Consider the following 26,781-nt stretch of genomic DNA (forward strand, 5'->3'; position numbering starts at 1 on the left):
AAGGTTACTTTTAAGTAAAATACTCAACGTCTATTTGAGTCCTTCTTGTATTTATGAAAAACGCCAAACTTAAATTTGCCGCCAGCAGCAAACCAAAAATAACGTCAGCCAGCTGTCAACCTGAAAAATAAAAGGACTATTTCACTGAACAATGAAAACATATGAATATACGTAAAATAATAGGCAATTAAAATATTTATCATACTTGTTCAGGTTGACTCACACCTGACAATGCAGTCGTATTCAGTAGGGATGGATCGATGCTTAGGGGAGTGACCGGGAAGGATAATGTGTTTTTTTCCTCTCTGAACTCACAGAAGTGTTTCCCAAACGATGTTTGCATTGCGATGATTGCAGAATGTAAATACTCCGAATTTATCATGTCGTGACCTTGTTTGAACTCTCTCAAATTGGGGAAGTGAGACAATGTGCCTTTCTGTAAATCTCTGGCAAGCAACGTCAACTTGCGCTCGAATGCCAAAACATCCTCCAACATGTGCAGGGCTGTACGTCCTTACCCCGTTGAAGAGCTGTGTTCAGCGTGTTCAGGTGCGCTGTCATGTCTACCATGAAGTGTAGCTTTTCCAGCCACTCTGGCTGTTCCAGCTCAGGAAAGTTGAGCCCTTTGCTGCCCAGGAAAGTTTTCACTTCTTCCAGACACGCGACAAAGCGTTTCAGCACCTCCCCTCTGGACAGCCAGCAATAAAAACACGTTGTAGCGGTGTGCTACACACAGTCAGTAAACTGCAGTCAAAGATAGCTTTATTCGAACTAAACAGCCTTGTTTTTAAGCCTCCCTCAACCCGCCCCCCCATGGGCGCGGATGCTGCAAAAGACACGTACTCACAAACCCCCGTAGGCTATCTCCCTTAGCCTGAACGCTGGCTAATTGTGAGCCGGTTCGGATGTGTCAGGAAATGGGTCGCCACAACGTCTTATTTAGATTGTACAAGATCACCATAATCTTCAAATTTAGATTTACATTTCAAAAACTAACAAACTAACATAAAATACATTTTAATTAAATACTGACCATGTAGCGGTGTGCTACACGCAGCGCTAAAATTACGACACGGAGTCGGTAACTGCAGTCGAAGGAAAAAACTTTATTCGAAATCTTCAGCCTCACTTTTAAGCCTCCCTCAACCTGCCCCTCCTGGCGCAGAGGCTCCAAAGCTCTGTGCTCGCAAACCCCCGTAGGCTATCTAATTGTGAGTCGGTTCGGATGTGCCAGGAAAAGGGTCGCCACAACCAATTATTTCCCAAAGCAATAGGGAGCCGCAGCACAGACGTAAAAGAGCCACGTGGCTCCGGAGCCGCGGGTTGCCGACCCCCGGGCTAGGTCAACATCTGATAAAGGGATGGGACAACTGGATAGGATCAAAACAAGCTACAGAGAGTTGTGAACATAGTCATCTCCATTAGGGGTACTAACCTATCTAGTATCCTGGACATCTTTGAAGAGCAATTTCCCCAAAAAGATGGCGTTCATCATTAAGGGCCCCCATCGCACAGGTCATGCCTTGTTCTCATTGCTACTATTAGGAAGGAGGTATAGAAGCTGGAAGGCACACACTCAACGATTCAGGTGTGCCATCAGATTTCTGAATGGTGTCAAAAGTGGAGGAAAATGGAGAATTCTGTTTTAATATCCTCAGTTAAAATATTAAATAGAATCAGATTTTATTATCACTGAATTGATTGTTTTGCTATAGCAGTTTATTGTAAAACATAAAAGCACCCTGATGATTAAGTTCCTTTTCCTCTCCTCCATCAGATGCTTGAATGGACCATGAACGCTACCTCACTCTTGGCTTTCTTTTTGTGTTACTTTTTTTTGTATTTCTTACTTAACTTATAATTTTAATGTAATGCTCTGACATGCTGCCACAAAACAGTGATGATAAACCTGATTCTGAGTCAGACTGGATGGAAGTGAAAGGGAAGCAAGTTTTGAGTTTGCCACTCTTGTATATTGGAAGAAACAGGAAAGTTTAAAGAGCAGCAGGTGGAAGCTTATTAATAAAATGGAAAGAAGAAAGATTGGCAACTCTTGAAGGGAAAAATGTTATTCAATGAAACATCTGGTATTAGGGATATTTCATGCTCAATTGTCCGAAAACAACCAGAAGCATCTCTTCAGAAAAGGTCGAAATTATTGGGTAGCTTAATGGTTGTGGAGTTATTTTTTTGGTCTTTTGCAAATCGTTTTTTTTTTCAGTCTGTATGTGCAGTTTTGCATTGGTTCTTTTGTATTTCTTCTACTGTGAATGCTTGCAAGAAAAAGAGTCTCAGGGTAGTATATGGTGATGTTTCTGTACTCTGATAATAAATTTACTTTGAATTTTGAGTCTCCAAAGGTGGAGTTGCAGAGCAGCTTAAAAGAGGAAGTGCAAGACAACCATTACATTTGAGAAATCTTGTCTGTTGTGACAGTGAAAATGGGTTCAGTGCCTTGTTGATAGATGTAGAGGAGATTAATTAATTAATTAACTGAATGAATGAATAATCCAGTTTTTGAATTTGGGGAAAGCAGAAGTTGTAAATGGTAAATGAGCAAGCTGAAAAGCAAACAAGCAGTTTAGTGCTTCAGTGAAACAAGGAAAGAATTGAAATGCAGGAGGCAAAAATGAAAAAGGACAGTCCCTGATCGATTCTGAAAGACAAGATCATCCCTGACTTTTTGGATGATTCATGACAGAACTGCTGGGATCTTGCATCAGTTTCATTTTGCAGTTTTTAATTGACATAAATTTCAGCTATGATATTAAGTAAACAGCTGAAAGCCGGAGCAAGAATGATTCAAAGTCTTGTTTACTACTTCATGACTAATGAAGTTTTCCAAAGTGTCAGTATTGATATTTCAGGACCAGATTTGTGAAATTGTCCATGCATGATGTAATTTTTCTGAAGAATTTTCTATTTGCATATTGGAGGCATGTGACTGAAAGGGAATCTCTCATTCCTGAATGATAACTAAGTTCACGACCATGTGAGAAAGAATGAACCAACAATGCTATTTTGGATTTTATATAACCATTATTTTGTGAACCGTGAAAGCTTTAAAATACGTTTCAAGCCACTACATCATCTGATGGTGTCTTTGGTCATCTGGCCTAATATATCTTTGTACCTTCGTAAGTTATTTTGCTTCTGAGTGCTTCTGGGAAGATATTCGGGTTGTTACTGTAATATTTTCTTGTCATTCTCTTTCAATTGTGCAGGAGTAGCTATCAGAGAGGTTCAAGTATTATTGTCAATAAATAGCTTTGTGGTGGAATGGGTATATGACACATTCCTCCTTTGCTTTCTTCCTTGGTCCACTACCATCACATTCCTTCTTCAGTCCTCTACCTGTCATACCTATTTCCTGTCAGCTTCTTGTTTCATAACCCCGTCCCTCTCCACCTGCCTCTTGACTCGCATCACCTTGTACTCCTTCCTCTCCCCCACCACCTTATTCTGGCTTTGTCTCCCTTCCATTCCAGTCCTGATGAAGGGTCTTGGCCCAAAAAAGATGATTTGTGCTTTCCATGCCATAGATGCTGCCTGACCTGCTGAGATCCTCCAATATTGTGTATGTGCTACAATGGTAAGCAGCCATTGTACAATCACCAAGTCAGTTTACTCAAAAAAAAAGTCTACTTAATTTGGGAGTAAAAACTATTGGATCTTCTCCCAATAGAAGATGGGTATTTATTTCTGAAGAATTGCATTGAGTGAAGGACCATTGCTTTAAATTAATGTGCATACCTTCTGTAACTGTCAAACTTAGTTTGATTTGACAGTGACGTTACTCTCCTTGGCCATAATTTTGTCATTATGTGCAGCCATGCAGTATATAATGTATTGGCTGGTGCTGATAGACAGTGGCAATAGTCCTGTCTACAAAAGTTAGTCTTTTTTATTCTTTGACTTTGCATTTTATGGAAATTGTTTTTAACGTGGGTCAGCGAAACTTACCTTAAAAGAAGCTAGGATATTGAAGTTTGAGGATTAGAGATCTGGTAAGTGGGGTGAGGAAATCAAATTAAACTTCAAATTCTGTTTAATTGCAGATTGCCCTTTTAACTTTGCTACACTGACAGTGAGCGTAAACCTCAATAATACAATTAAGTTCAGTAAATTGGCTCCACTCTACACGAAATGGTCAGTTGACCTATTTCCACAAATCAATCTTTGTTTATTTGCCAATTAACCCTGCTGTTACTATTTGTCCTGCAGCCTACATTGATGCTTGCCTGCTGTTTGACCCCATATGCCAGTCTGTCCATGGTGCATGTTGAAGACTCGAATAGAGTAAAAGTAATCTTGATGCAGTGAGATAGATTTGTTTGGTTTGTTGTTTATCTGTTCTATTCATATAAAGTCCTCCTTTGAAAAGATTGCATCTCTGTAAATCTCAGTCCTTGATATTCCCTAAGTAAGAAATTTGGTGTTTTCAGTTACAGTATTAAAATATCCCTGGTGTAGATCCTTGGTCTGATTTGTTTCTCCCATAAAATCAATCTAGCGATATTCTCTTCCACTCAAGTGAAATGGTGAATTGTCAATCTACACATTTAGGATTTTTCTCTTAAATGTATACAGTGAGCCGAAAATGCCCCAAGTGTACTGTAAGCCATTAAATTCCATGTCCTATTTCATTGCACAGAGGACGTATGATATTCCACTCAATGTATATGCAGCTTACTGACTTAAGTAAATGCCATTAAATGGTTTCTAAGTGCATTGCCATTTTGAGTAATTTTCATCATGTTTTGCACTATTTTTGTGCATGTTTTGTTAGGTTGTCACTGAAATGAGCTGTTTCTAAATTTTTTTTTCTGTAAAGAACTTTGCATTTCCCCAGAGCATTCTGTACCTATTACTTTGGAAGTGTTTTCACTGTTTTGTAAGCAAACGGCGAGTCACTGTGCATTGCATAATCAGCATTGTGATAACCTACTTTTTGCGGTGTAGATTGAAAATAATTGTAGCTAGGATGCTTGGAGGGTTTTTTCACTAGCTTGTTCTCCAGAATGTTATAGTTTCATTTCATCCCTGTAACATGCAGATGAACCATTGGTTTCATGTCCTCACCAAGAAAGAGCAGCTTTGATGTCACTCAAATTTCAGATGCACAACAGATACTATAGATGGTCAAAATCTGGAGCAACACAAACAAAATGCTGGAGGAACTCAGCAAGTCAGGCAGCATCTACGGAGAGAAATAAACAGTCAACTTCTCGGCCTGAGACTCTTTTTATCCACTCTGTAAATGCTCCATGACTGACCGAGTTTCTCTGACATTTTCTCTGTGTTACTTGAGTGTGTGTTCAGACCCAAGAATTTATTTGCACGCAGGATTGAAAACTCCACTGAGCCAAATTCCTTATCGTGCTAAATGATGACTAATTAGAGTTAACGCAAACACGAGGAAATCTGCAGATGCTGGAAATTCAAGCAACACACACAAAATGCTGGTGGAACGCAGCAGGCCAGGCAGCATCTATAGGAAGAAGTACTGTCGACTTTTTGGGCTGAGATCCCTATTAGACTGAGTTGATTTTTGGTGGCAAGTTCAATCAATTGCAATTTATTATTCCTTTTTGATATATGCTTTTGAGGAAACCTTTTTTAAAGTGTATAGCTGACTGTGCCATCAATAATACTTTTGCTTATCGTTTTAACTGTTTATTTGTCTATTGTTAGACTGTTGCAACTTGTGTTTGTGAAGATTTGTTCTGTAAATAATTTGTTTTTCTTAAATCTATGAACACCATGGTTTCAAGATCACATGAAATAAGGGTGCAATGATTAATCATTGGCAACTTTTGTTTGAAATCCAAAAAAAAGGTAAAAGGTTTCTAAACTGCCTTGATTTTACCCAAAACACCAATGGTTACTTACTAAACACAAAAATATTTCCTGCGAACAAAAAAAGCGAGTTTAAAATATTTTGTCCCTTCTTGAAATGAATTTAATTCAAATAACTGCAGTCTTTGTCAACTATATTCATGTAAGTGCAATTACAAAGAAAGCACAGCAGCACCTTAACTTTAGAGTTTACAAATATTCAACATGACATCTAAAATTTTGAAAAACTTCTTCAGAAGTGGAGAGTATGTTAACTGGCTGGACTGTTGCCTGGTATGGAACAACCAGGACCCTTGAACCAAAAGTCCTACAAAAAGTAGTGGATACAGCCCAGTCCTTCACAGGTAAAGCCCTCTCCTCCATTGAGCTTGCCGACATGGAGTGATGTTGCAAGAAAGCAAGCATCCATCACCTGGGACCCCCACCATCCAGGTCATGCTGTCTTCTCACTGCCGCTATCAGGAAGAAGGTACTCATACTATCAGGTTCAGGAACAGTTATTACCCTTGAACCAAAAGCGATAGCTTAAGTCAACTTCAATCGCCCCATCATTGAACTGTTCTCACAACTGATAGACTCACTTTCAAGGACTCTTCATCTCAAGTTCTCAATATTTATTGCTTATTTATTGTTATTATTTCATTATTTTTCTTTTTGCAGTTTGCTGTCTTTTGCACAGTAGTTGAATGCCCAGTTGGTGCAGTCTTTCATTGATTCTATTATGGGTTTTGAATTTATTGAGTATGCCTACAAGAAAATGAATCTCAGGGTTGTATATGGTGACACATGTACTTTGATAATTTACTTTGAATTCTTTTTAACTTATAATGGCTTCCTCAAATGGTTTAGCAATTGAATGTTATGAAATACTTGGTTCTTTTTAGTAATTTACAAGAGTATTAATGACTGTCCTGCAACCTCTATCTAGTGATACATCATCGGATAATGGATTGAAGAATGTTCCTCCAATAGTATTTGATTAAATCTTTACATCGACATTTAAGTCTTTGAGGAGCACCCTGTTCTCTGAGGATTAATAGAGTTTGGAATCTGTAATTCATTCTTATGGTGATAAAAATCCTATTTTAACATTTAAAGCTTATTGATTTTTCTAGAAAATGATTTAAAGAGATAGAAGTTTTAAAAAATTACATTTGAACACCCCTGGAATTACTTGGCAATGATGTTGTGTTATCAGTATGGAATATGGCATTAATGGAATAGATCATGTAACTGTGAATTATTTATGTGGCCTAGATCTTCTCAACATAGGTTTTATCTCTGCACTATGGATGAAAGCTCATTTTTTGAGTCACACGCATACTGTTGTTACTTTCATTTTTACATTGCTTGAATAATTTACTGTATATTGAAAAGGTTATTTTTTTGTTTCCTATTCGTGATGAAACTATTTGAATCCTGTTTCAGTAATTTGAGTGTTACCAATAGAATTTTATATTGCAATAATTTTCCCTGGGACTTGAGAAAATGTGCGTTCTAGTAGATTTGCAAAATAGAATGAGGGAAAGAAGGTGCAACATCTTTTAGAAATGTTGATGAAGTCCAATAAAGAAAATGGTATGAATTCCGATCTACAATACAGCTATTATAGGACTTTATCTCTTGGATTTTTTTCATGAGTTCAGATTGTTGTGATTTTGGGACCCATACAGATAGATTGACAGTATCCTGACTGCTGGTTTGAAAGCTCCACAATTGAACAGTCTCAGTAAACAGAAACCATTAATGAACAGTCTCACACAAAAAGTGGGGTAAAGGTCACCATCAGAATCAGGTTTAATATCAGTGGCATATGTCATAAAATATGTTAACTTTGCATCAGCTGTATAATGCAGAAAAAAGACTGTCGATTACAGTAAGTGGGTGTATGTATCTCTGTCTCTCTGTACCTTCAGGCTTCTCGTCTCTCCTTCCTGATAGTAGATAGTAGCAATGAGAAGAGGGCATATCCTCGGTGATGGGGGTTCTTTATGATGGATGCCATCTCTTTTTGAGGCACCGCTCCTTGAAGACTTCTTGGATATACGGAGGCTAATACCCATGATGGAGGTGGCTAGTTTATGACTCTCTGTAGCTTATTTCAATCTTGTGCAGTAGCGCCCTCCCCCAAACCACACTGTGACGCAGCCAATTAGAATGTTCTCCATAGTACATCTGTAGAAATTTTCATGTGCCGTTATGTGAATGGCAAAACATGCTCTTCTGAGGCTGGCATTGAAACAACTTAAGCAGACGTTCATCTTTACCTTGTTTGGTAACTTGACCTTAATATTCCCTAAGTGATACTTGGTTTATATTTGTTCCCAAAAACAGACATCTTGGTGATTTTTGGAAATGTTTGGAAGGGCCCTGAGTGCAAAATGTTGCCCTTTCATTGAGTTATCATTCAAAACAACATCTTTTTCAGTCAATTCACACATATATCAACAATTGGGAAGTATTAAAATTTCAGAAATTGTGATGTGATTTGTTTTATTGCTGTGAGTGTGTGGATCAGTGCAATGCTAATTTAAAATATCAATAGTTGTATACTGTGCAGGCTACAGGGTGTCACATCTAATTTAGGCAGTCATCAAATGGTGCACAAGGCAATAAGCAGCATGTGTCCACCATCATGTAGATATTGTTGAGTGCCGACAATTGTTCACTTACTACTTCAGATATAAAATGTGGCTGATTGGGTAGCAGCGATGAGAAAACGTGGTGATTGTTTTACAGATTGTGCTTGAAGCAACTCTTGGAAATCTCTCCCATGTTTTAAAGTGTTGCACTTCCATACTGTCGTGTTCTCTTGAACCTGGTTTTATCCTTCTGTACTGGAAGCACCCTGTGGTCCAGTCAGACTTCATTTGATTAGCTGTGCTGAACAGTAATGTGGCACATTTTTCCTGCAGCTCCTTGTTTATTGAGCTTTTGGGCTGTCAGAAGGGCTCCTAGTAGGAATGTGCCATCTCCCCCCCCCCCCCCCCCAATGAAAAAAGGTAGTTGTGGGGAAAAATATAGAACTGCTTCATATAAATTTCAGAATCAGCACATGAAAAACTATAACAAATGTGATACATGCATCCTCTTTATTTCGGATGTATTTGAATCCAAGAACTGCAGAAAAATTGTGGTTGATGATGTAACATGGAGCCGAGGAGCAGATGTGAAATTATTCGAAATGCCATTTCGAAGTATCTGACTCTGAATGCCAATGTTATAGGTAAATGTTTACATTCTACCCCTGAGAGTTTTCAGGTAACTAAGGGCAGTATTGGGGCTGTACTTTGTGCAGTGTATTGCTGCAGTTGGCAACAGAGTGGACAAAATGATGGTGGAACTAGTTTCAGTTTTATTATTTAGGTCAAGATATAGATGAATACTTCAATAGTAAAATCAACAAGACCATAAGGGAAGAGCCAGGGGATTGAAATTAATTGGAAAATTCTATCAAAATGCTCACACGGGCTCAGTTGGACGCAGAGGTTCCTGGTGTCATGTACTGTTCCATGCAAAATTTTTTAAATACTCTGTCAATTTCTGTGACCCACCAAAGGTCACTGCTGCTTAAATTGATAGCTGATAGCAGTGAGGGGGGTTGCATATTTTTATGGGTATCGTCGCATGAACATCTCACTCACACACACACACACACACGAATGGTGTTCCATTTACGTATCTTTTTAAGCAGAAAATTTATTTTTTATGTTTTCCTGCTGATATTAAAATAACCAATTGGAAAATCAGGATTCTGAACTCCTCACTTAAAACACTTTCATTTGGTGGAAGAGATTCTCTGTACTGCGTTGATTGATCTTACTTTATTTATATTTCATTTTAATGTGATGTCTTTCTGATTAATGACAAAATCCAATTGATGCACGTGATTGTAATCTAGAAATTAAACAATCGTTTCCTTACAGATGCCATTCCTGGAGGGTGGTGGTGAGATTAAGCTCCCTCTACCTGTTAAATGTTGCCAGTTGTCAAATAGCTTCTGACAACCAAGTCCAGCTCCTGGCCTTCATGTGGGGCTTAGCGACTGAGCCCCAAGGAACTGTTTCTACTGACAGAAGAAGGGGCAAAGGTGGGTCACTGGTGCCTTAAAACCAGTCGCTTTGGGCAGATGGGGCTCATCAGCTCATCTAGGAGAAGGAAAACTCTGATTTCAAACCTCTGGTGCCTTGTGGCGATACCCCCTCATTGGGAAGGCTCTGCGTAAACCCCAAGGAAAAATTTTGAGGTGAAGTCCCTAAGGCAGTTCCATGTTGAGTTCAATGCTGACTGGCAACTCATGCAACACCATTAGTACCAAACTGTATCAATTTCTGCCACTCTTTTGGATTCCATATCGTACTACCCTGGCTTATGTAACATCTATGTAACATCTGGCTTATGTAACCTTGACCAACAGAGGCCAGAAGATGGAAAGATCACTTACAATTTTGCAGTTTAGATTATAAGACCATAAGGTAGAAACATACAAAATCTACAGCACAATACAGGCCCTTTGGCCCACAATGCTGTGCCGAACATGTACTTAGAAATTACCTGAGGTTAGCCATAGTCTATTTTTCTAAGCTCCATGTACCTATCCAGGAGTCTCTTAAAAGACCCTATTGTATCTGTCTCCACCACTGTCGCTGGCAGCCCATTCCACACACTCACCATTCTCTGCGTTTTTAAAAAAAAACAACCCCAGCAACTTACCCCTGACATCTCCTCTGTGCCTACTTCCAAGCACCTAAAGAATGTGCCCTCTTGTGTAAGCCATTTCAGCTGTGGAAAAAGGCGAAAAAAAACTATCCACACGATCAGTGCCTTTCGTCATCTTATACGCCTCTATCGAGTCACCTCTCATCCTCCGTTGCTCCAAGGAGAAAAGGCCGAGTTCACTCAACCTGTTCTGTTAAGGCACACTCCTCAATCTAGACAACATCCTTGTAGATCTTCTTTGCACCCCCACCTCTTTTGCATTCCTCCCTGGCCTTTCTGAAACATCTATAGCCTGGTGCTAAGTAACCATTCCTGCCACTGAACCATCCAAGTTTCTGTAATGGCTGTAATATCACAGTTCCAAGTACTGATCCATGCTCTAAGCTCATCCACTTTGTTTGTGATGTTTCTTGCATTAAAATAGACATACCTCAAACCATCAGTCTGAGCACATCCCTTCTCTATCACCTACCTATCCTCTCTCTCGCACTGTCTCCAAGCTTTTTCTATTTGTGAGCCAACATCCCCTTCCTCCGTCACTTCAGTTCTGTTCCCACTGCCCCCCCCCCCCCCCAGCAATTCTTGTTTAAACTTCCCCTCAATAGCATTAGCAAACCTCCCTGCCAGGATATTGATCCCCCTTGGATTCAAGTGCAACCCGTCCTTTTTGTACAGGTCACGTCTGCCCCAAAAGAGGTCCCAATGATCCAGTAATTTGAAACCCTGCCATCTGCTGCAATCCCTCAACCACTCATTTATCCTCCACCTCACTCTATCCCTATACTCATTGTCGTGTGGTGCAGGTAGTAATCCTGATTTTACAACCTTTGAGGTCCTGCTTCTCAACTTCCTTCCTAACTCCTTGTAGCCTGTTTTCAGGACCTCCTCTCTTTTCCTACCTACGTCATTGGTACCAGTACATACCATGACCTCTGGCTGTTTACCTTCTCACTTCAGGATATCATGGACATGACCAGAAACTTCCTGGACCCTGGCACCTGGGAGGCAAACTACCATCTGTGTTTCCTTCCTGTGTCCACAGAATCGTCTGTCTGACCCCCTAACTATAGAGTCCCCTGTTACCTATTTCCCTACCCTTCTGAGCCACAGGGCCAGACTCAGTGCCAGAGGCACGGCCACTGTTGCTTCTTCCCCCAGCTAGGCTGTTTCCCCCCCCCAAACAATAAACAGGAGTTTTTATTGTTAAGGAGGACAGCCACAGGGATATTCTGTAGTATCTGCCACTTGCCCTTCCCTCTCCTGACTAACTTATTTGTCTCCCAGGGCCCTGGTGTGACTACTTGCCTATAGCTCCTCTCTACCACCTCCTCACTTTCCCTGATCAGACGAAGGTCATCGAGCTGCAGCTGCAGTTCCCTAACACGCTCCTTACAAGCTGCAGCTTAACACACCTGGTGCAGAAGTGGCCATCCAGGAGGCTCATAGACATACTTCCTATTTCTATTCTTCACCTACCTTGCCTTGACCTGTTATCACCGAAGCTCTGTTGAGCCAAAGCCCTCCTGCTGTCTATCTCTACTTCAACGCCTGCTCAGTGAAGCTGTCTCCTTTTAAACTTCACACTGGTCTAACTCGCTGACGTCCACATGCCTGGGCAGTTGTCCCTTGATAAAGGAGCAGAATTAGGCCATTTGACCCATCAAGTCTGGTCTGCTATTTCATCATGGCTGATTCATTTTTCCCCTCAGCTCCAATCTCCTGTCTTCTCCTTGTAGCCCTTCAAGCCCAGCATAATTGAGAATCTCTCAAACCCCACTTTAAATATAGCAATTGACTGGACCTCCATAGCCGCCTGTGCCAACAAATTCCATAGATTCAACCCTCTCTGGCTAAAGATATCCCTCCTCATCTTTGTTCAAAATGGAAGTCCCTCTGTTCTGAAGCTGCGTCCTCTGGCCTTGGACTCCCCCACCAAAGGAAACATCCTCTGGACATCCACACTATCAAGCCTTTCGACATTTAATGTTTCAGTTAGGTCACACCCCCATTCTTCTGAATTCCAGTGAGTACAGGCCCAGAGCCATCAAAGGCTTCCTATCAGACAAGCCTTTTAATCTCAGAATCATTTTCATGAACTCTTTTGAAGCCTCTCCAAGGTCAGCACATCCTTTCTTCGATAAGGATCCCAAAACTGCTCACAATATTCCAAGTATGGTCTCACCACTGCTTTATAAAGCCTCAACATTGCATCCTTGCTTTTATATTCTAGTACTCTCGAAATGAATGCTAACATCACATTTGCCTTCCCCACCATGGACTCAACCTGCAAATTAATCTTTAGGGAATACTGCATGAGGACTCACAAGACTCTTTGCATTTCAGATTTTTGAGTTTTCTCTCTATTTAGAAAATAGTCTACCCTTTTATTTTTTTCTACCAAAGTGTACGACTATACACTTCCCTGCACTAAATTCATTTTGCCGTCACTTTGCCCATTCTCCTAATCTGTCTGAACCCTTCTGTAGCCTATCTACTTTCTCAGAACTACCTGCACCTCTTCATATCATCTGCAAACATGTCTACAAAGCCATCAATTCCATCATCCAAGTCATTGGCATTTAACGTAAAAATAATCAGTCCCAACTCAGACCCCTATAGAACATCACTAGTCTCCGGCAGCTAATTGAAAAAGGCTCCCTGTATTCTTACTCTTTCCTTCTGCCAATCAGCCAGTGCTCTTACCATACCAGTTTCTATCCTGTAATGCCATGCGCTCTTACCTTGTTAGGCAGAATCGTGTGGCACCTTGTCAAAGGCCTTCTGAAAATCCAAGTACAGAACATCAATATATTCTCCTTTGTCTATTTTGCTTGTATTTCTTCAAAGAATTTCAATGGATTTGTCAGGCATGATTTTCCCCTAAGGAATCCATGTTGACCACAGCCTATTTAATCATGTCCTTCCAAGTACCCCAAAACTACATCTATAATAATTGACTCCAACATCTTCCCAACCACTGAGGTCAGATGATCTGGCCTAAAACTTCCTCTCTCCCTTCTTGAAGAGTGGAGTGACATTTGCAATTTTCTGGTTCTCTGGAACCATGCCAGAATTAATTCATTCTTGAAAGATCACTGCCAATGCCACCACGGTCTCTTCAAGTTGCTTCATTCAGAACCCTGGGGTGTACACCATCTGGTCCAGGTGACTGATTTACCTTCAGACCTTTGAGTTTCCCCAAGGACCTTCTCCCTAGCACTGCCATCTTCACACACTTCTTCCCCTTGACACACTCAAACTTCTGACATACTGCTAGTGTCTTCCACAGTGAAGACTAATACAAAATACTTTCTTATTTCATCTGCCCCATTTCCTTGTCCCCTGTAACTACCTCTCCAAAATCAATTTCCAGCAGTCCGATATCTACTGTCATTTCCCTTTATGTTTTATGTATCTGAAGAAGCTTTTGGTATCTTTAATATTATTGGCTAGCTTACCTTCATATTCCATCTTTTTTCTTTTTTGTGACTTTTTTTGGTTGCATTCTGTTAGTTTTCAAAATCTTCCCAATCCTTTAACTTCCCACTAATTTTTGCTCTATTCTATGCTCTCTCTTTGGCTTTTTGTTGGCTTTGACTTCTTTTGTCAGCCACAGTTGTGTCATCCTGCCTTTAGACTACTTCTTTTTTTGGGGGATAAATATATCCTGCGCCCTAAGAATTGCTTCCAGAAATTCCACTCTTTGTCATCATCCCTGCCAGTGTTCTTTTCCAATTTATTTTGGCTGGCTCTCCTCTCGTGCCTCTGTAAATACCTTTACTCCACTGTAATACTGGTAAGTCTGACTTTAGCTTCTCCATCTCAAATTACAGGATGAATTCAATCATATTATGATCACTTATCCCATGGGTTCCTTTACCTTAAATTCACTAATATAGTTTGGATCATTGCATTACATTGCAGAATAGCTAATTCCCTCGTGGGCTCAGCCACGAACTGCTCTAAAAAGCCATCCCTTAGGTCTTCCATAAATTTTGGCTTTTGGATTCCAATAGGTTTTATTGACCTAACATAAACTTTCCATGTTTTCTTACTCCTCCCTACAGTTTACATGTCCCATCTCAACTGTGGCATCACAACTCTGAAAAGTGGTCAACCTGGAACAGTGGTGTCTTTTACCATAGATGTTGCTCGACCTTTTCAGTATTTCCAATATTCAGCTTTAATAGTAACTTTATTTATAGAACACTTTCAGACACTTGTAGTTCAAAGTGTTTTAAAATGGGATGAAATGCAAGCGTAAAAATAAACATGAAAATAAAAGACAAAGATGCTGGTTCAAAACAAGGTTAAATAGGGTTTGAGCTGGCATTTTAACAGTGTCGACTGAGTCTGCATCCTTTATAGTTTTAGGTATTAAATTCCATAGTTTAGGACTCCAGGTCAAAAAACTAGCCTGCCAATTATCTTTTGAGGGTTTTTGTTCTGTTACCAGCAGATTAGGGGCAGGTATTGGCCACTTGTCCCTTCAAACATGCATTTAATGATAGTTGATTAACAGCTCTTCGATTGGTAGGAATGTGATTAGTCGGTTACTGCTGTGATTCATGCTTGAATCCGAGCTATTCGTCGTTTGTATGAACAACTTAGCACAGTTTTGTATTGGTTTATTATTGTCACGTGTACAAAGATGGTGAAAGCTTGTCTTGCATGTTGTTTATACAAATCAATTTCTGACAGTGCATTGACTGAGAATAAGGTAAAACAACAGTCTGGAATAAAGTGTCACTACCACCCCCCCAGCACTTTTCCTCTGCCAACTGTCCCACACCCCTCCCACAGTGATCTGCCCTTGCCACTCCCAAAATTGTTCCTTCCTGCCAGATTTACAAACTCTGTCCGTTCCAAATATAGTACTCGCAGAAGTGTTCAGCACCCTAGCTACATAAATGTGTTTAAGACTTTTGCATAGTACTGTGTCCTTGTGGAATGTGAAGTTTCCACTTTAAAAAATAAAACAGAAAAAGAAGTTTAGTAATTTTGATATGCAAAGCAATTGGAGTCCTGTACAAAAGCCTCTGAAAACTAGCATACAGATCCAGCCAGCGATTTGGAAGGTAAATGGTATGTGAACAGCAATGGAGAGTGAATTTGGGACCAAACTAAGGGTGTCTTGCTGAGATTAGAGCTTCATTAAGATTGCATTTGAATTGTATTTACTGTGGTCATTAGTAAGTGGAGGAGCCATGCACCTATTTATTATCTGTATTGTTTTTTGTGTTGTTTATTATGGGTAATTTGTCTCATGGGTTGGATGTGGTAGAAGCAAATGAGTACAGTCGGCCCTCCTTATCCGTGGGGGATTGATTCCGAGACCCCCCACGGATACCAAAAAATGCGAATGCTCAAGTCCCTTATTTAACCTGTCTCAGTGAGGTGGTCTTTAGAACCCAGAGGAACCCCGGACTTTATTTACCACGCTCAGTGCGGTGGACGTTCGGACCTGGTGGTGCAGCTCTGAATCTGTAGTGTTTCTGTTCACGAAAATAATCACGATCGCGATTGAAAATAAGGTGGAAGTAATAAAGCAATCGGAAACAGGTGAAATGCAATCGGTTATTGGAAAAGCATTAGGCTACAGTTGGTCAACAGTCGGAACAATTTTAATGGAGCATGTGAAAGGCCCTGCCCCGATGAAAGCTACATTTATTACTAAGCAACGCAGTGGTTTAATTATTGAAATACATATGTTTCTTAAGTAGTTTATATGCATAGAAAAGTAAAATATGTACTATATACTCAGAAAAACGTTTGACTGACGCTAAATAATACTGGACATACCTGTTCTGACTTCAAATCCGACTTAAAGATGGGCTCAGGAATGGAACTGATTCATAACCCGGGGACTACCTGTACTCTGAAGTCATTTCTAGATTACTTATAATACCTAATACAATGTAAATAGTTGTTATACTATTGTTTAGGGAATAATGACAAAAAATAGTCTGTACATGCTCAAACAATGAGTGCTGGAGAAAGAACTTAATGGGTTTTCCTGATCCGCAGTTGGTTGAATCCGCGGATGCGTAGGGCTGACTGTGTAGGTGTACATTTTCTCTTTGTCTTAGTTGAGGGAGGGTGAACTAGGAGTGTTTTTTTTTGTTGACCACTTTGTTACACTAATTGGAACACTTCATTAATCACATTTAATTACCCTAATTATTATTATTTTGCTAGATAATCAGTTTTGTTCGTCTGATGTTGCTATAAGATCGTTCGTCTTTGCTGGTTTCATAATAAAGGATCGAATGTACTTTTCTCAACTTGGAACTTAGTTATTTTGGAAGTGTGTCATACAGTGTCAACTCTCATATTCAGTCAGTGGTGGGTTTGGTTTGTTTTCAAGTAACCACTACAGAAAATAGGGGGAGTTAGATTGGTCCAAACCCATATTCTCCAGAGCTTAGGAGTAGGAGGGAAGATCTCATTGAAGCTTGAGGCTTTACAGGGCTAAATAAGCTAGATGCAGGCAGGGTAGTTCCTTCCCGTGGCTGTAGAGTCTTGAAACATCGGTCTCCAAATGAGGTAAAGCACCTTGGACTGAAATAAGGAGAGTCTCTTCAAACAATATTCGGGGTTCTTAACCCCAGAGGGCAATAGAGGTTGGCTATTCAGTTTGCTTCAAGCAAAGGTCAATAGATTTCTGGACAGTACAGGAATAAAAGGATACCTGCCTGAATAGTTAAAGGGAAATTATATTATTAGCAAATGGCAAAGCAGATGCAAAAGGCTAAATAATCAAATGGGGGAGGCATGGTAATGTCCAACATGAGGAAATCTGCAGATGCTGGAAATTCAAGCAACACACACAAAATGCTGGTGGAACACAGCAGGTCAGGCAGCATCTACAGGGAGAAGCGCTATCAACGTTTCGGGCCGAGATCCTTCGTCAGGACTTTGGGCATGGTAATATGGTGGTTGGTGTACTGCTTCACAGCATCAGCAACCTGAGTTAATTTCCCGCTGCTGTCTGAAAGGAATTTGCATGATCTCCACGTATCTTCCCGTTTGTCCGGTTCCCTCCCGCGTTCCGGAGATGTACAGGTTAGTAAACATTGTGGCCATGCTCTGTTGGCAACTCTTCTGGGCTCTACTGTGTTGGTCATTGGCACAAGTGGTGTATTTCACTGTATGTTTCAATGTACATAAACCTATTCTTTAATCTGCCACTATTTATTATGGCCTTATAAATGTAAAATATTGTATGTTTTGGTGAAGCAACCAATTGTATTCCAATCTTGAATCCAGTTTTGTATTTTTCCAGTTTTCAATTCTTAAAAGCTAAGTGATTATACAAGGTGCACGCATGAATGAACATTCCTTTGTTTTACCATTTATTTTTTTTCTGCTTGTTTTTCTCTCTCACAGGGCCACATAGGTACCACAGCAACCAAAAACATTGATGTCTACCTCCCCATGCAAACAAGCCAGGACAAGATGCAGCCAATGACCGTGGTAACGATGGCAAATGCAAGAGTTCAAGATCTGATTGGCTTACTCTGCTGGCAGTACACCAGTGAAGGACGGGAACCCAAGCTGAAGTAATTAAAGCACCTTATTTCTTTCATGTAGAATGTTTTACTTTTTCCCTTTTACTTCTGACTTATTTTGCAATATATCAAAATGTTTTGATTATGCACTTGCCCAGGTTACCAGAAGGTTATAATAATGCAATTTTAGGTTTGATTTTCTTCAAGGTCAGTATTTTTATGTGCTTTCTTTGTATCCGTCGATTTTTATTTTGTCTCCAGAGGCTTTCAGCTTGGGAATCTGTGGTGCAATATGCAGGCAGGCCTTGGCTTGGCACTGATGTCAAAAATTATACTTGAGGAAAGGAGAATGGGAAGATGTGCAAAATCAACAATTAGATCTCTGAAAGGCTCAGATTCACTTATTTATCAAATGAACATCAAAATTTACAGTGAAATTTACCTTTTACATTAGCTACCAACAAAACGTATGGAAGTGCTGAGAGCGGCCCATTAGTATCACCCACCACACATTCTGCCAACAACAGTGCATGCCCGCAATGTTCAGCAGGACAAAAGGAGCAATGCACAGATTCAAAAAATGAGTGCACAAATCTGACTAACGCAAGACATAGCAGAATTGTGCCTTGTAAATTGATAGTTATGTTGTGAAGATAAGGTGATTTACTTAATAGTCTAACACTTCCAAATTAAGGGTGAGTTTTTAAACTTTTGCCTTGATTTTGTGGCTAACTGATAGCTGAAGTGTACCATGGTATTGATCATGATATGATTAATTTTCATTGTTTTTCTTTCTATGACACGTCACAATTTGGAAAGCATCATCGCTCAACTCCTCAATAGAAATATTTTCCATATATTAGTCAGCTAATGGGGACGTACATTTGTTTTGCAGGAATGGGTTGCACTCAAAGTACATAACATAATAGTCAATCACTTTCTTGGTCACCTTATTCTTGTGATCATTTTATCCAGAAAAATAAGCCTTTGCCCTCTCAAAAATGTTGGATATGTTTTCCATGAGGTATGGATCATTCCTCAGACACTAATTTTGCTGAAATAAAATGCAAACGTTAATGCTTCTGATTTGTCATCATGTTATCTCTCATAGTCAGCTGTGCATGATCTTTGCTTGTTTTGTTGAATGGTTGAGAAATTGCAGCATGTCCCACCAATGCTATAGATTTCAGTGGAACAAATTGGAGCCCTCTAGAGTCATAAGAAAAATAATCCAATAAGACCCATGGTTCAATTTGTCCTGGTCTGACAATTAAATTTCTAGCAAAATGATTCTCTGAACTTGTAAATGGACCAAATCATCTAGATTTCATGAGCTGACATTAAATATTCATTAGCATAAATTGAAATGATTATTAAAATGTTCTAAAGAAATCGGGATCAATGCACTTCAATGATAGAGAGTTTGATGTAAAACAACTGATTGTTCTTGAGCTTGAGTTGCACCTTTGATAGTTTTGCATTTGCCTGAATCCTTACTCTCTGTTTTCAAATTATTCTTCTGCTAGCTGACATCCTGATTCAGCAGTACCTCAACTTAGAAATATCTTAGCATTTAAATCTCACTTTCACTCTGCAGTTCCCTATCCCTGTAACATCCCCCTCCTCTGCAACTTTTCAGGAGATCTCCAATTCCAACACTGCGTAACTCTGATCTTAGCCACCCATGGCAAAGTAACTACATGTTCAGCTATTATAATATTATTCTCACATTTTGTCCCTCTGTTGTCTTTCTTCTTCCAAGGCTTTTCATAAAAAGATGCTTCTATGACCAAGCTTTGGTCACTTATCCTATTCTCTCCATCGGCTGGTTTTCTGAAAGTTGTGTGAAGTGTTGTGAAACTTGCCTTCAACTGCATTAAAACTATTGTCAATTTAAATCGTAGTTCAATGGTTGAATTTAAATCAGAATATATATATATACACACACACACACACACACACACACACACATATACATACAGTATACAACCTGAAATTCTTCCTCTATGTAGACATTCACAAAACGGGGAAAAAACACCCAAAGAATGAATGACAGATCAGATCACAAGAACCCAAAAGTCCCCTCCCCCTCCCTCAACCAACCAGCAGCAAAAGCATTAACCCTTCTCCCTTCCCTACTTGCACCGGCAAAAGCACTGCCCCCCTCACCCTGAAAGCAATAGCAAGCCCCCAAAGAGACTTTGATCTAGAGTCCATCAAAAATTACAGTCCATCTCAATATTTCCGTATCTCACTAGTGAGGGAAAGGGAGTCCGCTCTCATGCAACAACGAGAGTGGGGATCAGCAGCTCCAGTGTGATAATCCTCCATGTCACTTCTCAAACTCCTCAGACTGGAGGACCAACAGGCTCTCACCCACCATCAAAAAAGGAGAGGAACACTTGAGTGCAGGAGCCTTCTTCTGAGAGCAGTGCACACTGCCTGCTGTCTTGATGTTTCACTGTCCCACAACAATTCAGTTGGCAGTGTCTGAGAGGAACTGGGTCTTCCATGGGACTACAACCCGAAGGCACAATTCTTCCAGACTGCAGCTGGAGGTATTAAAGCACCAGGTCACACAGCGATTCTAAAAATGCACCTCTCACAGAGAACTGTAGTTTGAGCAGCAGCTGTAGATCACGGACTCCGGCAGGACCCCAGCAGCCTTGAAGAGAAAGATGTGAGAAAAGAAGGAACAACTTTTTCGCAGACAAATTGGAAGAAGTCACCTGGGTCTGCCAAAGCCTCTGGCGCCATCTTTTTTTGCTCCTTAGTGTGCGGGAACTTTGTGTCCCCTAATCTTTTGGATTTAATTGTTATGCAAATTAAGCTATTTCATAATGACTTTGGTGATAATGTAAAAATACCCAACAATCCACTTGTTGCAACTCTTAGGTACATTATAAGCAAGGAGATGAGAGGTGAAAATGCAGTTACGTTGTTAATCAGATCAGGTTTGAGATGCTGATTGGTCTGCTCTTGCTGCTAATTCATATGCTTGTATGCTTTCAGTAATTGTGCATCCATCCCTGCCAATACCTGATGTCAACATAGGTTGCTCCTAAACTGGATTTATCTCTGGATTTACTATCTAGCAAAATGCAATTTCAGTTTTCAGTTTTTAAATTCTTGCAATTTCTTTTTAACTGAATTTCAATTTTCCAAGTGATTTTATAAAGCCATCATTAATCATGGGTGCCCACACCACCTTCTCATTCTTACTTCCCTTGCTGCTCTTTCTCTCTCACGCCTCACTGTAGGATCAAGCACCCTTGGTTAGGAATACTTGTATTAAATCATGGTTAGCTTAACAAAAAATGTGCAAGTTTTCTATTCTTCTGAATCCAGTATCGTTACAGTGCCATTTAGTTGACTTTTGTTTTCCAGCATGTATTAGAACTTTGTAGGTATGCTTAATCCAATCGCAATCAATGTTTAAATTTAATTTGTTTAAATAATCAATCACTCTTACTGTTCCCTTCAGCCTCTCTTGGAACTGGTTTGGTTTTAATCTGCCTGTGGCCATCTCGGGTCATTCTTCAGGTCAAGCGTGTTAATGGTCTTGCCGACAAGAACTGTTTGTTATCAGGAGAGTTGAGTTGTGCTTTGGAGTGAGGTGTAGGTTTTTCCAGTGGGTTGATTGTTTCTGACCAGGGAAATGAGTAGTGTTCTTACAGAACATTAAAATGGCAGATGGTGAAAATCTAAAACAAAAAATAGAAAATGGAGTCAATACTCAGCAAGTCAGGCTACACATGGTAAGAGAAACAAGAGAACTTCATCAGGACAGGCAAGGGTTGGATTGTGTGGACTTGTTTGGGAAAGTTCCATTCTGAATATTGTGAAGAGGTAATGAAGAAAGTGGGTTTGATGTGGTGTACATGGATTTTGGCATAATTTTTGCGAAGGTCCTGCATGCCAAACTTGGAAAATAAAACACAATGAGATCCTTGGGAAAAGCAACTTTCGTTTTATTAGTGCTGACAGTGGTATGGGTGAGTTCTTATGTTTGAGAGGAACGATGCTCAGTGGCTACTTCATGAGGTACACCTGTACACTTCGTTAATGCAAGTATCGAATCAGCCAATCATGTTCCAGTAACTCAATTCTTGAAAGCATGCAGACATTGTCAAGCAGTTCAGTTCTTCAGGTCAAACATCAGAATGGGGCAGAAATGTGACCGTGAAATGATTGTTGGTGCCAGATAAGGAGGCTTGAGTATCTCAGAAACTGCTTATATCCTGGGATTTTCATGTACAATGGTGCAAGAAATTTAAAAAAATCCAGTGAGCGGCAGTTCTGTGGGTGAAAATGCCTTGTTAATGAGAGAAGTCAGCAGAATGGCCAAACACGTTCAGGCTAACATGAACGTGACAGTAACAAATAACAATGTAGTACAATAGTGCTGTGCAGAAGAGCATCTCCGAATGCATAACACATTGAACTTTGAAGTGCATGGTCTATAGCAGCAGAAGGACACACCAGGTTCCATTCCTGTACCTAATAAAATGGCCACTGAGCCTATAATTCTCTGTTTGTCAATGATTTAATGTTAAATGCTCTTGAGAAGATTGCCTGTGGCTGATATTGAGGAAGGAAGCTGTAAACTGCAAGAGGATTTCTGTAGAATTTGCAGGTGGATAGAAAATAGCAAATGGAATTTGGTCTGGAGAATATCGATGTAATGCATTTGGAGAGAGCTACAAAGTAACGGAAATATTGATTTACCAGGATGTTGCTGGGATTGCAAAATTTTAGCTGTGAAGAAGTACTGGCTAGACTGGATGTGATTTTAGAAAAGGAAAGGCTGAGATGCATAAAATTTGATAATGGGAAAAAAAGTGCAAGGAGCGTGTACTTAAAGTGTCAGTAGAAAAATTAGAAGTTGGGGTGTGGGAAAGAAGTTGGATGTGAATTTAGTACCTGGTGATAGTTGGAGGATCCGGAAAGTGCTTCACTATTTGTAAGTGTGATGGATACAGAATCTTTTAAACATTTTAAAGGGTTGATGTACATTTGAAGTACAATCAGCTGGAAAATTGAAAATAAATGTACAAACACAAAAAGCCGCAAATGCTGGAATCTGGAGCAACAGTCTGGAATCTGAGGATCCCACTGGGTCAAACAGCATCTCTGGGAGGAAAGGAATTATCAATTGTTTGCATCTAAACTCTGCATTCTTTATCTCCACAGGATTGCCCATTAATTCTCTGTTGACCAGTATTGACGTTCAATGAAAGAATCGCATTTTATTTGCCTTGAGTAACATTGGGGTTATCTTGGTGTTTGTTGTTGGCAGTAATAGGTAAATGCATACAATCACTGGCAGAGGTGGTTTCCCCCACCAATCAGATACAATACTTGATGTAGTAAGGATCCTTTATAGAAATCAAAATTCACAGGCTTAAAAATAAACTTTAACATAAAAATGATGGATGATACTTGAAAAGCTGCATGTGGTCAAATGTTTGTCAAATGCAAAGATTTATTGTTCCAATTGGCCTACTCTACTACCACAATGAGGCCACTCTCAGGCTGGAGGAGAACACCTCATATTTGATCTAGTTAGCTTCCAATCCTGATGACAGGAACATTAATTTTTCCAACTTGTATTAATTCCCACCCCATCTCCTCTCTTTTTCCATTGCCCATTATGACTCCCCTTTTTACCCTTCTCCTCCTCACCTGCCCATCACTTCCCTCTGGTGCCCCTTCTTTTCCCCCTTTCTTCAATAGTCTATTGTCCTCTCCTAGCAGATTCCTTCTTCAGCCCTTTACCTCCCTGCTTATCAATTCATCCTCTCTCCCACCCATCCATCTTCTCTTTCACCAAGCTTTATCTGTCACCTGCCACCTTGCATTTCTTCTCCTCCTCTTCCTCCCACCCCCACCTTCTGGCTTCTTTCTCCTTCCTTTCTAGTCCTCATGAAGGGTCTTGTTTGTTTGTTACCTTACACAGAATGCTGTCTGACCTGCTAAGTTCCTCTGGATTTCTAGCATCTGCTGAATTCCTCTGTTTTTGGTTTTGACTATGCTGTTCCTTGTCTGTCTCGCCCACTGTTTCTGTAGTGGAGTTGCAACAGGAGCTGATGGTGAAATTACCCTGACAGAATGGGAAAAGTGTCTTGGTACTTGCAAAGTGTGCCATGGTAACATCGCAATTAGTGCAATGCTCTTACAGCTCAGGGTATCAGAGTTCAGTTCCTGCCTCCTCTGCAAGAAAGCTTGAACTTTCTTCCAGTGTTCCCATGGTTTTCCTCGGTGTGCTCCGGTTTCCTCTCTCTGTCCGACGATGTTTCGGTTAATAGGCTAAATTGTCATTGTAAATTGTCCTGTGTTTAGGCTAGGGTTAAATAAGTGCGTTGCTGTGTGGTGCATCTCAAAGGGTCTATTCTGCGCTGTATCTCTAAATAGAATAGATAAAAGATAAATAGTGGTGAATGCCTTTTATAAAGAACCTTAGATAGGCAACTGTTGCACTTTGCTTCCTTGTTGGAATGTAATTATTAAACATATTGCCTGTTTGTAAATTATTTACTTAAAAAATCAGCCATTCTGAAACTGGTTTACATTACCATCCATGTACTGTCAATATCTGTTTTATTTAATGCAGAAGTAAGCCATGACAAGTCTCATATCACTTTATATTTTATATTTATAATGTCATATTTGAACTGATTTGTGGAAATTTGTGAATTAATTGGTGAAATTGCAAATCAGTTCGTCTGTTCAATAATTCATTGTCAAGTCAAATCAATAAACTTTGTAAATCAACTCAATTTATTCATAAATGATCTGTAGATCAAGTGACCAATTAAACAATTAGCATGCACTTTGTAATTTATTAATTGAGAAATCAATCATTTAATTAAAATTCCAAATTTAAGCCACACATTTTAGAAGCAGACCAGCACATGAATAATGGAATAATATTGTACTCTAGTGTTATTTGTGCCAGTACTCAGCAAGTCTGAGATGCCATGATTTTTCAGGAGAGTAGGAAGGGAAAGAAATGAGTTGGGACATGAACTTTTACTTCTCCTGCCCCTCCTCAATTCCTGATTTTTGGAATCTGTTTAGTTTAACATAGAACATATAACATTACAGCACAGTAGAGGCCCTTCAGCCCATGATGTTATGCTGACCTTTTAACCTATCTCTTCTCTCGCATAGCCCTCTTATTCTATCATCGTTGTGCTGCAGAGTTGTTGGATCTCTGTAATTTCTGATTCTTTAGGTTCTTCCAAGAGTCAAAAATGGCAAGCAGTCTTACTTCCAAGATTTTGGTTTATTTTAGAGTACAAACAACTATACAAATACTAAGGAAAATAAATCAAGAGCTGAAAAATTATGCTAAAAGGGGAATTAATGCTAAGTAGTGTAAGACAATAGAATAAAGATGGGCTTCTGAAAATCTCACTTTTCTGGGTGAGGGGAATTCCTTTGTGATAAATTACTTAATAGGCCACATAATTAAAACAATTACATCATGTGGGTAATGTGCTAATGCTTAGCCAATGAAAAACGATAAAGGTGATAAGCAGTTAGTTTAGCTGATACACTGCTTTCTGCCAGTGAGTGTGGAAAATACATGGGTTTGTTTAAAAAGTGCAAATCTTGAAAGACGTATCACAAAAAAAACAATGGCTTCCAAAATGTGGCTCAAATGTCCTTAATGTATCTGCCTCTACCACCACCCTTGGCAGAATTTTCCACGTACCCACCATTCTCTGTGGGGGAAAAAAATGTCTCTTCATATACTTTCCTCCAGTCACCCTTAATGATGCCTCCTCATATAGCCATTTCCACCCCAGGAAAAAGGCTCTGGCTGTCCACTGGATCTGTACATCTCATATCTTGTTTACCTTTATCAATTCACTTCTTACCCTCCTTCACTTCAGGGAGAAAAGCCCCATCTCACTTGCCTATCCTCATAGACATGCCTTAACTTTGAATATTTGGCTATCTTGAACATGCATTTAAAAATAATACTTTTTGTTAAGCATTAGTGTTCATCCGTGGTTACCTATGTCTGGTTGAACCATAGAACACTACAGCTCAATACTGGCCCTTCAGCCCTCCATGTTGTGCAGACCCATATAATCCTTAAAAAAAGGTACTAAACCCACACTACCCCATAACCCTCTATTTTTTTTTCATCCATGTGCCTGTCCAAGAGGCTCTTAAATATCCCTAATGTTTTAGCCTCCGCCACCATCCCTGGCGAGTCATTCCAGGCACTCACAACCCTCTGTGTAAAAAAAAAACTTACCCCTGATGTCTCCCCTAAACTTCCCTCCCTTAATTATGCCCTCTGGTGTTTGCTATTGGTGCCCTGGGAAACACGTACTGACTATCCACCCTATCTATGCCTCTCATAATCTTGTAGACCCCTCTTATTCTTCTACGCTTCAAAGAGAAAAGTCCCAGCTCTGCTAACCTTGTTCTCCAAACCAGGTAACATCCTGGTAAGTCTCCTCTGCACCTTCTCCATAGCTTCCACATCCTTCCAATAGAAACAGAAGGCCTATAGCACAATACAGGGCATTTTGGCCCATAATGCTGTGCCAAAAATGTGTTTACTTAGAAATTACCTAAGGTTAGCCATAGCCCTTTATTTTCCTGAGCTCCATGGACCTATCCAGGAGTCTTTTAAAAGACCCTATTGTATCAACCTCCAGCACCGTCGCCA

At 39.9% G+C, this 26,781-nt stretch overlaps 1 protein-coding gene across 5 annotated transcripts in view; it reads left to right on the top strand.

The window, feature by feature from the left end:
* mapkap1 (MAPK associated protein 1) overlaps positions 1 to 26,781 on the top strand; it is a 274,264-nt gene that overhangs the window by 102,727 nt on the left and 144,756 nt on the right. For all 5 annotated transcript variants that reach the window (XM_059993887.1, XM_059993886.1, XM_059993885.1 and 2 more), the window contains one exon: positions 17,968 to 18,140. In XM_059993887.1, the coding sequence (XP_059849870.1) occupies positions 17,968 to 18,140 (173 nt within the window). The remainder of the gene's footprint in view (positions 1 to 17,967; positions 18,141 to 26,781) is intronic.

Source organism: Hypanus sabinus, chromosome 18 (genome assembly GCF_030144855.1).
Source record: "Hypanus sabinus isolate sHypSab1 chromosome 18, sHypSab1.hap1, whole genome shotgun sequence".
NCBI lineage: Eukaryota > Metazoa > Chordata > Chondrichthyes > Myliobatiformes > Dasyatidae > Hypanus > Hypanus sabinus.